General features: G+C 47.9%; 1 protein-coding gene across 1 annotated transcript in view; it reads right to left on the reverse strand.

Moving 5' to 3' along the window:
- PLCD3 (phospholipase C delta 3) overlaps positions 1 to 12,973 on the reverse strand; it is a 30,079-nt gene that overhangs the window by 6,689 nt on the left and 10,417 nt on the right. Inside the window, exons 4-11 of the mRNA XM_036755216.1 lie at positions 12,709 to 12,937; positions 10,455 to 10,584; positions 6,046 to 6,274; positions 5,493 to 5,694; positions 4,944 to 5,088; positions 3,491 to 3,643; positions 3,047 to 3,151; positions 447 to 551 (exon numbers count right to left, since the gene is read on the reverse strand). Of these exons, the coding sequence (XP_036611111.1) occupies positions 447 to 551; positions 3,047 to 3,151; positions 3,491 to 3,643; positions 4,944 to 5,088; positions 5,493 to 5,694; positions 6,046 to 6,274; positions 10,455 to 10,584; positions 12,709 to 12,937 (1,298 nt within the window). The remainder of the gene's footprint in view (positions 1 to 446; positions 552 to 3,046; positions 3,152 to 3,490; positions 3,644 to 4,943; positions 5,089 to 5,492; positions 5,695 to 6,045; positions 6,275 to 10,454; positions 10,585 to 12,708; positions 12,938 to 12,973) is intronic.

A 12,973-nucleotide genomic window follows, 5' to 3' on the forward strand; every position in this document is an offset into this window, starting at 1 on the left:
ACATTCTATCCACTGAGCCACCTAGCTGCCCGTTTTCTTCCATAAACCTTTTGAAAACACACTTTTATGTGTGAATGCATGGGGTAAAGGAAAAAAGGAGAACAGTTTCCAGATTTGGGCAACCGCATATGGTGGCCACAGTAAAGGAAGGAAGACATAGTTAGAAGACTGTGTGTGCCACTTCTCTGAAACAAGAGAGCTCAGAGGCCAGGAAGAGGGCTCGGTGACCAGTGAAAGCATACAAAGCAATGAAAGGTAAACAGTGTGAGCCCCCAAAAGGTTAAATTTCCCAAGATCTGTCACAAGGAAGAAAAGAGGCCAGAATCTTTAGAACGCTGAGTAAAATGATGAAGGCCTAAAGCCTAGGTCTGGATCTTCCATAAGCCATCCCTTCTTCCCAAGGACCACCCCCCAGATCTTGAGTGCCACCCTCACCCCCCAAGAACCTTTTCATCTTCCTTCTTCCCATTTGATGAGAAACACACAACCTCTTCCTTCTGTTGCTGCCCAGATGATTTTCCTTTCAACAAAACCTGAGACGGCTTCAATAGCTGTGGGGACCAAAGGAGAATTTGTTCGTTTGTTTTTTTTTTTTCTCCAAACATCATGAGAATAGTGGGAAAAGTGCTGGGTTTGGATCTTAGCTCTTTCACTATTTGTGTGACCTTGGGCAAATCACTTTAATCTTTCTGGGACCATTTCCTCATCTGTTAAATGAAGGTCCTTCCAAGCCCAAAATCTAGGCTCCAAAGATGCTTTCCTCGTCCTGTATTCCACTCCCCAGTAACAGCCACCCAGACTCCCTATGTAAGCCTCTTCATAAAAGAGAAGCCCCCTCTAACTCAACAATCAGACTTCCTATTAGGAAAGGGATTGTCTTTGTGACCCTTGGAGGTTCTCTGTGTATCCCTCGGACTATTTTGCTGTTTTGTCATAATAGGAACATCATGTCACATTTTCTTATTTTCTTATTTTTCTGCTCTTGGGATAGAATGGTTTTGGTGGGGGTGGGGATGGGGGAAGAAATCAAACATCAAACATCTTGCAATCAAACATGGCAGCTAGGTGGTGCCATAGAGCCCTGGGCCTGGTGTCTCAGGAAGACCTGAGTTCAAATCCAGCCTCAGATGCGTACTAGCTGTGTGACCCTGGATAAGTCACTTAACCTCTGCCTGCCTCATCTGTTTCTTCACCTGTAAAATGGGGGTTATGTTTGTTTGTTATGAGGACCAAGAGAGATAATATTTGAAAAGTACTCCACAAACCTTAAAGCACTATATAAATGCTGGCTCTCATTGTCTGAGAGTAAATTGTGGATTACAGGATACAATCCACAGTGCCCAAGTGAGCAAATCCCAAATCTGCAGGGGGGTATCCTGGGGTGGAAGAGGCCACTCTCTCCATGAGCTGGACATCATGGTACTCCAGACCCTATATAGGATCATGGACCCTAGTAGGCCTAGGGAACTCGAGCTGGCTGGAATAACTTTGAAAACTTAAATACCACTGAACCAGGACCATGTTCTCTCCTTCTAGATTAAGGGCTCTTAACCTTAAATCTGTGAACTTTAAAAAAAAAAAGTTTTTTGAGAAGTGTATTTCAATCTAATTGGCTTCCTTTGTAAGCCTATAGATTTAATATTATTCATTTAAAACCATCATTCTGAGAAAGGGTGCATAGGCTTCACCAGACTGCCCAGGGGGTCACTATGCTATGATTTCACATTGCTTTGCCTTCTGGGGGGGGGGGTGAGGAGGAAGGAAGGAGAGAATTTGGAACTCAAAATTTTTTTAAACTAAATGTTAAAATAAGTAAAAATTTTTAAAAGAATCCCTATGCTGGATGTATTTCTAATAACTGTTCCTTCAGTTTTCAGTTGTCGTGTCCCACTCTTCATGACCCTATTTGGGGTTTTCTTGGCAAAGATACTAGAGCGGTTTGCCATTTCCTTCGTCAGCTCATTTTATAGATGAGGGAACTGAGGCAAACAGGGTGAAGTGACTTGTCCAGGGTCACACAGCTAGTAAGTGTCTGGGGCTGGATTTGAACTGAGGCAGATGAGTCTTCCTGACTTTAGGCCCAGCACCCTATGCACTGCACCCCATCTAGCTACCCAATAACTATTGCTAATGAAATTATGTATTCTCTGTTGCCCCTCAGATAAGCCCTAGAAAATCCACTCTTAAAAAAAAAGGAAATCCACTCTTATGCGAATAGATGGGATAAAAGGGAAGGAGGGAGCAGACCCCAGACTTGGGCTTACAGTTACGGTGGCAACAGGTAATTAGGGCCTGGGAACAGCAGACTTTTGAACCCAGAGAACCAAGCCAGGTCAGGGAATGGGAAGGTTCCAGAAGTGGGTTTTCTCTGGTTAGGGTACTATGATCAGTAAGGAATTAGACAAAGCAAAAGACAGAAACCCTGGGAACCCGGGGCTCATAGCTTTAGAACTGGAAGGGCCCTTAGAGACCACTGGATCTGCCCTCTTCATTGTGGGGAAAAAGGAACAGACTCAGGGAGGTGAAATAAAAGCTTGATTTAACTTGCCCTGGGTGACACAGTTAGGAAGGATTTGAACTCGGGTCTTACTGACTCCAAGCACAGTGTTCTATTCACCCACCTGCCTAGGCAAAGGCCTCCTGGACCTGTTCCAAAAAGGTCCTAGAACTCTCAGGAAGCTGAGGGGAGCTCTGCAGGACCTAAGGCCTTGAGCTGAATGATCCATAGCCTCCTGGAGGCAACTAGGATGGGTGGCACAGTGAATAGAGGGCTGGGCCTGGAGTCAGGAACACCCAAATTCAGATCTAGCCTCAGGTACTTCCTAGGTGAGTAACTTTGGGTAAGTCACTTCACTGCTGTCTGCCTCAGATCCTCATCTGTAAACTGGGGATAATAATAGCACCTGCCTCCCAGGGTCTTTGTAAGAATCAAAGGAGATCTTTGTAAAGTGCTTAGCACGCGCCTAGCACACACTAGGCACTTAACAAGCGCTGGCTTCCTTCCCTTTCTCCCCAAGGCTTTTGGATCTTGAGGACACCCCCAAACCTTAAGTTCATTTTCTTTGTCCTCGTCAGGCAGGTCAGACTGAGCCTCTTCTTTCTGATGGCCAGTTTTTTTCTTGCCCTTCACCAGAACCTTGCCCTTCAGCTGCTGTGGAGGTCAAGAGAGAAGTGTCAATCCTTCCTTCCCACCTTGCTCCCCCAATACAGATGGCCGAGCTCCCTCTACAAACTCCCAAACCTCATGGCCCCTGCAGGGCACACTCCTCTTCCCAGTGCCCCCACTTGCCACAACATTGAGCCCTTCACCTGAGATCTCTGTCCTCTCTTGAGACACCCGGCTTTATCTCAAGTTCTGACCCTATCAGAGGCTCCCAAACCCAGACTTGGAAGGGAGGAATTTGCCCTCACACGGGGAGCAGACTCCCAGCCTCCCTCTTCCCCCTCCCTCCTTCACCCCTGCTCCTTGCCAGTCTGGTAGGGGCATCACCTCTGGAGAGGGCAGCTCCTTGGGGATTTTCCCATCCAGAGTTTCTGTCACCAGCATGTTCCCCAGGATAGTCCGTAGGTAGCGAGCCATGGTGGACTGCTGCTGTGTCCCACAGTGATTCTCCAGGGACAAGATGACAGGGTATGGGGACAGCTGGTGGAGGGGAGCAAAGAGGCCCCCAGGATCAGGGTTCTGTTCCTCAGAACCCTCAGGCTGAGTCCCACCCACCCCCACCAGGACAAGGAGTGGGAAAAATGGGCAGTCCAGACAGGTGAGGAGTCAGAGGCCACTTACTATCTACATAACCTCAAAGCCTGTTTTCTGATTTGGAAAAATAGGAGGATTGGACCAGATAGCCTCTGAGGTCCCTTGCAGCTTAAAATCTATGATTGTTTGGCATTCAAGGCTCTTCACAACCTAGCCCAGGGGTGGAGAACCTGTGGCTTTGAGACCTAGCTCCTTGCAAACTGCCAGTTTCCTAACACACTACTCCCATTGTTGGACTCTGTGGTAGAGGTAAGAGTGCTGGAAGACCTGAGTTTGAATCCTGCTTTAAACCCTTACTAGCTGTGTGGCTGGCACACAGCTAACCACTGCCTGACTCAGTTTGCCCATCTATAAGATGGAGTTGAACTTGGCCTCTGAGGTCCCCTTCTAGCTCTAAATCTGTGATTTTGTGAATAACATCGGCCTCACACGAGACCACATCTCTAGTCTCTATGTCTTTGCGTTAAAATGCCCTCTGTCCTCACCTCTTGGAATCCCTGGCTTCCTTCAAGAGCTAGCCTAAGTTCCACCCTTCTGCTCAAGGCCTTTGGTGGTCATACACTACCCCTCAAATGCTGGTGCCCTCGCCTCTAAAGTTTCTTATATCTACTTTGTATGCACACGTGCACACACACATATGTATTATATACATATATACACACATATTATACATATATATACACACATATATATTATATACATATTATCTCCCCCATCAGAATGTAAGTTCCTGGTTTTTACTATTTCTTTGTATTCTCGGCACTTAGCACAATGCGTGGCATATAGTAGGTGCTTAATAAATGTTTCTTGATTGATTGATAGAGAAGGTGCTTAATAAATGCTGACCAATTGGTCCTAATTCTGCAAATCAATTAGCAGGACCCTCCGAACTCTGCTCTAACCCCCAAAATAGACTGTGGGTTATTTCCACACCAATCATGGCACAGATGGGGCTGAGGGGGAGGTTTTGGCATGATGGATGGATGTCATGGGACAGGGGCAGAGGGGTGGAAGGAGTTGGGCTGAGAGTTCACAAGACAAAGGAGAGGAAGTTGGTGGTGGGTCACCGTGGAAGTCCCGGGGAAAGTTGAGGGATAAGGAAGGGCACAGTCAGGATCAGGATGGGACGGGTGTCTCATCACACAAGAGTCTGGGGCTGAGGGCTGGGATGAGACAGGCAGCTCACCAAGAAGGCATGATCCCGCACGACTTGGATGACATCCCGAAAGAGGATCTTGGAGGTGAACGTGTGCCCGTGATAAACGACAGGTTCTCCATCCGGCCCCTCCCAACAGTCCAGCTCCACACACCTGCAGCCCTGAGCAAACGCCCTGATGGGGGTTTGAAGGAAGAAGAGAGGGCCTGGCTCAGGACAGGGTAGGCAGGGATCCAAGAGGCCATCGCCTCCAATCCTCTCATTTTTCAGATTGGGAAACTGAGGCCCAGAGAGGCTAAATACCTTGACCAAAGTCAAACAGCTAATATTTGAACCCAGGTTTTCCGACTCCAAACCCAGCATTCTTTCCACTATACCACAAGGCAGGCCTGAGACAAGGACCCAGGGGCCTGAGAGCCAGAGAGCTAAGGATCCCATGTTGACCATGGGCATCTCTGGCTCACACATGATATCTATGCACATCCATGTTTTCTCTTGGCCTTCGTGCTGTTGCTCAAGGAAGGGTCCCCAGGGCCTAGGGTACGAGTTCCTCAGTCTCTGGGATCCCATTTGTCATACCTGATATAGGCCTCTGTGCTGCTGGCACCACCAATTTGGGACTGGGTCAGGTAAGTATTGTGGGAAGACGAGATAAAGTAATGGGAGAGGGGCTGATTCATGTCTTGGTACACATCTTTGTGGGCTGGGTCCAGTACAGCGCCGTCAGGTGACAGGAGGTACATCATGAAACCATCCAGCATCATAAGGTCATGCTGTTTAGCTGCAGGCAAGAGGGAACAGCGGTCAGCTCTGGTTGGAGGATGGGCAGGAGGGAAGAGGGTGGAGGCAACCTCTCCACACCTGGCCACTCACAGCCAGTTGGACACATTCCCTTTTCCTTTTGGAGTGTGACACACACCTCCCCACCTGGGCTCCTGCACCCTAGTCTCCTTCTCCTCCTCCCACTCATTCCCCACACACCTTCCTAACCTTTCACCCCCATCCCCACCTTTTCTTACTCATTCCAAATTCATCCTTTCCCCCCATCCTTCATTCAACTCTCTCTCCTCTGTTCTCCCTTCCAAGCCAGCCCCTCCACCCTTGCCCACCCCATCTTCTCCCACACATACACCTTTCTCATTAAGCTCATAGGTATGAATCAGGTGCTGAGCCTGGGCCATGGTGGCTCCCTCCTCTCCTTGGTCATGGAGGAACTCGAGCAGCTCAGCGGCGCTCAGGACTCGGTCTTCCCCAGAGTAGCGGTAAAAGATTTCCTCCAGCTCGGGCCGTTTCAGGAGCCGCCGGAGGAACTCCTCGATCTCAGCACCCTCAAGCTGCTCATTCCGAGAGCTGTCACACTCCTGAGAACACCGAGACATCTTATGGGAGGGGACCTGGGCTCACCACCCCATTCCCTTCCCACAGATGCCTCGTCAGGTCCAACATGATACAAACAACTCATGGTGATAATGATGCCTAGATAATAACACGACCCGGCATATGGGGTCACTATGCTTTGTGAAACATCACACTTTCAGGGTGAAAAAGTCCTTCACCCACAACAGGACCGCAAGTATGAACCATTTTGCAGAGAAGGAAGACTGAGGTCCAAAACTTGGCTCAAGATTACATAGCTAGTAAGCATCAGAGCTGAGATTCAAACTCAGGTCCTGAAAGGTGGTGGTGTAGACAAAGGAAAAAAAAAACCCACTGGCTTTGTAGCCACTTGAAATTCTGGTCGTGCTACTTGTGACGTATGTCAAGTCATTTACAGTCTCTGAGACTCAGTTTCCTGGTCTGTAAAAGGAAGAAACAGTACTGGATGGCTCTCAGGTCCCCTCCCATCTCTGACAAATCATGACCTCACGATCACCATTACTACTTCTTCTAATATCTGTTCTAGATGACACAAATGTCTTCTCATAGGTACAGCATGTCCTTGTCTATCAGAGATGACCATCTCATTTCATGTCCTCCCAGGATGGAAGTAAGATGGGGATTATTGACCCATCTGACAGATGAGACTACTGAGACCTAGGCTGGTGACCTGTGGCTTGCCAGAGGTCACATCATAGTAACAGCTAGCTGTTTTTATTTTTAATAGTACTTCAAAGATTTGCAGAGTGCTTTGACCGAGAGAGGGTGTCCTAAAAAATCTTAGCACCGTTTTTAGCTTTAATAGCTTAAAACCACACTACAACTTTTGGGATCCCTTGTAGTTATCACATTTGATCCTCGCAGCAACCCTGAGAGGAAGACGCTGTTATTATATCCCCATCTTACAGGTGGGTAAACTGAGTCATAGAAAAGCTGACATGACCTCATCCGAGGTCACACAGCCCGTAAGCATGGGAGGTTTGGAGTGGGGTAGGGGTGGGGATAGAGAGTGTCTTTCTTGAGTACATGGCTCTAGCCACTGGGCTTCCTGGCTACCTCGTTTGCCTTCCATGACTAGTGAATGGTAGAGCCGGGAGGGATAGATGTAGGTTGGCCGAAGCCTTAGCCCAACTTCCTTTCCCATGTACTGTGCTGTCACCCACAAAGCAAGCGAGCTGCGCGGAAATGGGGACAGGAACGGACAGTGAGGTGGTGCAGTGGATAGCGTATCATGCCTGGAATTAGGAAGACCTGAGTTCAAATCTGACCTTAGACACTCACTAGCTTGTGTGACCCTGGGCAACTCACTTAGCCCTGTTTTTTGCCTCAGTTTCCTCCTCTGTAAAATGAGCTGGAGAAGGAAATGGCAAACCACTCCAGTATCTTTGTCGAGAAAACCCCAAATGGGGTCACCAAGAGTCAGACACGACTAAAACCAACTGAAAACAAGGATGAAAAACAGGGATAGATAATAATAACCTTGCCTTCCAGGGCTGTTGTGAAGGTCAGATGAGAGATTTTGTAAAGCACCTTAAAGCACTTTATAAATGTTGTTACAGGCAACAGTTTTTATGTGTTACAGATATTATTAGAGGCAGCCGGGTGGCGCACTGAGAGAGTACTGGGCCTACAATCAGGGAGAGCGAAGTTCAGATTTGATCTCGAGCTGTATGACCCTGGGCAAGTCACCTAACTTCTGTCTGCCTCAGCTTCCCCATCTGTAAAATGGGGAAATACTAGTACCTACCTCCCTGGATCGTTAAGAGGATTAAATGTGAAAATATTTGCAAAGCTCTTTATAAACCTCAAAAAAATGTTCTATAAATTCTAGCTGTTACTTTTATTAATTATTCTTTTACAGATGAAGTAACTGAGGTTAAATGACTTACCCAGGGTCACAGGGGTGGGGGGAAAGGGATTCTGAACCCAGATTTTTTTCTGACTCCATGTCCAGCAATCTATCCCCTGCACCAGAAGTCTTAATTTTCTTTGTGTCAGGGACTGGGAATCTGGTGAAGCCGATGGACCACCCCCTCTCAAAATGCATAAAATAAAATCCTTTGGGTTACGAAGCATACCAATCATATTGGAATATTTCTTAAAAAAAAAAAAGTTCATGAGAGGCAGCTAGGTGGCCCAGTGGTCAGAGCACTGGCCCTGGAGTCAGGAGGACCTGAGTTCAAATGTGACCTCAGACACTAACTAGCTGTGTGAGCCTGGGAAAGTCTCAACTCCAATTGTCTCTGAAAAAAAAAAAAAAAAAAAAACAAGTTCATGGGCCCTTCAGGTTAAACTTTCCTCTATCACAGCATAAGCTCACAGGCCCACATACCATGTCTGTATGGTGTGTGTTGTGTTCACCTGTATGAGTCCAAATAATGGAGGAGTCTAGCGTGTGCTCACACAAGCACTACAAATATGGTGCTTGTGCTGACGTGGGCCCAGGACGTGCCCACATGTGGTCCCTTGTGTGACTAGCCAAAGCTTAGCAAACCAAACCAAAAGTGAGGAAGGTTGTCTGGGCTGGACCCTTCCCTCCCTTCCCACTTCCATCCCTCAGGTCCCTTACCTACTTTGGGTTAGAGATCTAGGAGGAGGGGAGCTGGGGGGAAAGGAGGAATCTAAGTTTGAGCCTCCTGATCCCAGGGGGACAGATGATGAAGCATGCTGCCCACCTCCTGAGAGGCAATGCCACATAATAAGGCCTATTTCTTTTTGGACAAGGCCAATGCAGGAATTTGTTTTGTTGGACTATGCATATTTATTACAAGTGTGGTTTTTTTTTCCTTTTATTTTTCAGTAGGGAATAGAAAGTGGTAAGGAAAGAAAATAAAATTTTTATTCCTTTAGAAAATTAATTTTTTTAAATGTAGACACATAAAGCAAAAAAAAAAAAGTTTGAGCCTCTAGATTCTCCAGCTTCCCCTGCTTTCTTGTAGGATAAAGGGCCAGGACCCCTAAATTCCCCGTATGTTCCCACCCTGGCCTGACTTAACCTGACAGTTAAGGTAACGAGTTCCAGATGTTGCTAACTCCAGAGAGAAGAGTCAGCTCTCTCAATAACAGCAGGGCCCAAGAGGCTGGGGGGGAAGATGGTAGGGATGAGTTAGCCAATTTTCTAGAAAAAGATGTAGGGGTAGACAAAGTACTTGACTGGAAGGCAGTAGTACTGGGTTCTAGTTCCAGTTCTGACATTTCCTTATCCTAGGCGAGTGCCTCAGTTTCCCTTCCTGTAACATGAGGGAGGTTAGACTCTAAGGTCCTTTCCAGCTTCAAGTCTCATTCTACTGAGCTAATCAGGAAGACGGTAGGGACAGTTCTCTGGGTAGGCTGCTCGGTAGCATCAGGATCCCTCCCCTAAAAGCATAGACTGAGGGCAGCTGGGTGCCACAGTGGATAGAGCACCAGCCCTGGAGCCAGGAGGACCTGAGTTCAAATCTGAATCTGACCTCAAACACTTACTAGCTGTATGACCCTGGGCAAGACACTTAACCCCAATTGTCTAAATGATAGTAATTAAAAAAAAAACAAAACCCATAGACTGAGGAAGGTAGTCAATGGGAAAGAAAATGAAAGAAAAGGCCCAAGGAAGGGACCCGAGGGGATGGGCTCACATGCCTAACCTCATCTGATCTCAGAAACTAAGTAGGGTTGGGCCTGCTTAAATACTTGGATGGGAGAAAAGTAGTCTAAGCCTGGAATCAGAAGACTATCTGCATTTGAATCCTGGCTCTGCTATGTATTAACTCTATGACCTTAGACTTATTGCTTAACTTTTCAGTGCCTCGGTTTCCTCGTCTGTAAAATGAGGTGGTTGGACTAGATGGCCTCTAAGGTCTCTTCTAACTTTAAATCTATGAGCCTCATGATCTTATGATGGGAGTAGGTGGTCTGAGAGCTGAGGAGCATGGAGTGGCAGAGATAGGATCGGGGACTGAGGAATTTAGTTAGGATCAGTTTAGGGAAGGGGAGATAAGAAAGTCAACAGAGGGGTCCAGAGAATGAAAAAGAAAGGAGAGGGAGGGACCAGGAAAAGAGATAAAGAAGAAAAGCAAAATGGCGTCTGATTGGAAATTGGGGAAAGGACCAGGAAAAGAGTTAAAGATGAAAAGCAAAATGTGTCTGATTGGGAAGGGGGGAAGGGGCCAGGTGAGAAAGGGGTACCTTGAATAGTTGTTGGGCGTACATGTCATCCATTGTCACATTCACCATCTGAAGCAGGTGTTTGATTTCCTTGAAACTCATCTTGCTGTCGTGGTCTGAATCTGCCTGGTGTAGGTAGCCATGGATCCAAGTAAGAAAGTTCAGGAAGCCACATACTGAGGGGACCTGCACCCCTGCCCCTACCATCTTCCCTTTCTCATGCATTCTCCCTCCCTCCCTCGGCCCAGGGCTCCCTGCCTGGCCTGCCCTTCCTGTCTCTGAATTCCTATTCGGGGTGTGTGCTTTGTCTTCTCACTAGACCTGAAACCTGGGCCCCCCACCCCATATTCTATCATCCCATCATGCTTGGAGCTTCCAAATCAGCCCTCCTGGGGTTGCTTACACAAGATGCCATCTCTAGACTTCATAGTCCCCAGGCCTGGAATACATTCCTTCCTGGCCTCTGTCCTTTAGAATCCCTAGTTTCCTTTGAAACTCAGCTCAGGGAGTGAGGGGAGCAGAACCAGGAGAACATTGTGTGCCATGACTGACTTTGATAGACTTAGCTCTTCCCAGCAATGCAAGGACCTAAAACTTTTCCAAAGGACTCATGATGGAAAATGCCATCCACATCCAGAGAAAGAACTTTGGAGTCGGAATGCAGAGGGAAGCAGACTATTTTCTTTTTGTTTTGTCTTTTCTTTCTCATGGTTCCTCCTATTCGTTCTAATTCTTCCATACAACATGACTAATGTGAAAATATGTTTAATAGGAATGTTTATCTAGAGCCTATATCAGATTGCATGCTATCTTGGGGACGGGGAACAGGAGGGAGGGGAAGAAAATTTAAAACTTGGGGAAGTGAATGTTGAAAACTAAAAATAAATAAACTCAAAAAAAAAGAAACTAAGCTCGGGTACCAATTCTAAAGGAGGCATTTCCTGATTCCACCTCTCCCGCCCCAGCTGCTAGGGCCTCCCCTCCCAAAAATTACCTTGTGTTATTTTTGCATACATTGTATTCATACTTAAATACGCACATGTCATACCTGTCTGTAGAACCTAAGTTCCTTGACGGATTGTTCTGGTCTCAGCATCCCCAGCACATTTTATGTACTTAATAAATGACTGACAGATTGATTGGTGGGTTGACCAGCTTTCCCCATCAGCCAGAGACTTCCTAAGGGCAGAGACTGTCTACCCCCAAGAGGTTGGGAGCTTCTGCAGTACAGCCACTGAGTCTCCACCATCACAATGAAGGCAACCACTGAGTCTGTCTTATCAGACTCTCAGGAAACTCTTCACAATCTGACCCCTTTCCACCCTTCCAGTCTTCTCTGGTTTTACTCCTTTCCCCATACTCTATGATAGAGCTACACGGGCCTATGTGCTGTTCCTCCCACAAGACACTCCATTCCCTGACTCTCCCCGACCCTGATCCCACCTTTCTCACAGTCCATGCTCCAAACCTGGAATGCTCTTCCTCTCAAATCTTCCCAGGTCTCCCAACTCAAATCCCACCTTCGGTTGGAGGCCTTTCCAGGTCCCTTCCTCCCCCACACCTCCCCCTAAACCCTACATCTCGCCTTTCCTCGGAGATTATCTTCTACCTGCTTGGTCTATAGGTTGTACAGGTGTTTGTGCATTGTCTTCTCCATCAGAAAGTAAGCTTCTGGAGGGCCGGGAATTTGGGTTGGTTTTCTGTTTGCTTGTTTTTTGCCTTTCTTTGTACCCCTGGGCCAGGGGTGGGGAACCTTTGATCTCAAGGTCACAAGTGGCCCTCTAGGTCTTCAAGTGTGGCCTTGTGACCAAATCCAAACTTCACAAAAGTGCCCTGGGCTTAGCACAAGCAAAGTAATGTTTGTTGACTGACTACCTGAGGGAAAGAACTAGGTCCTCGTCTGGCTTTGTATCCCCAGGGTTTAGCACAAAGCCAGGCACACCTTATTTAGTTTCTGAGATCAGATGAGGTTAGGCAAGTGAGCCCAACCCCTAGGGTCCCTCCCTTGAGCCTTTTCTTACAGCTTCTTCCCTATGGACTACCTTCCTCAGTTTGTTTTGAGGCAATCTGAGGTAAGTGACTTGCCCAGGGTCACACAAGTGAAGAAAGACTGAAGGCACGCCTCTGCCATTGCATCCTCCTCACTGTGAATTCAACCCCCCCACCCCCATCCAGCTCCGGCCACAGTCTAGGTTCGGAGGCCCAGGGAGGGGACCCAAGGGCCCGCTAGCTGTCCCGGGGATCCTGCTCCAGTCCCAGCTCCAGGAAAGGATATTGGTCAAGCTTTTCTCTCTGGCTCATGGCTTCCAGACGCGCCCGGAGCTTGGCCAGGCCGCGCACCCAGCGCTGTGCCTCCTCCTCGGTGGGCGCTGCCAGGTCCAGGTTCTTTCGCCTGCCCTTGAACGTGATGGTGAGGCAGCAGCTGGAGGGGAAGGCGCCGCCATAGCGCCGCAGCCCCTCGGACTGGTGGCCCTGGCGCACGGTCTCGATGTGCTGCAAGAAGACTGCGCAGAGATGGGGGCAAGACGGGGATGGGGGGG

Source organism: Trichosurus vulpecula, chromosome 4, assembly GCF_011100635.1.
Source record: "Trichosurus vulpecula isolate mTriVul1 chromosome 4, mTriVul1.pri, whole genome shotgun sequence".
Classification (NCBI taxonomy): domain Eukaryota; kingdom Metazoa; phylum Chordata; class Mammalia; order Diprotodontia; family Phalangeridae; genus Trichosurus; species Trichosurus vulpecula.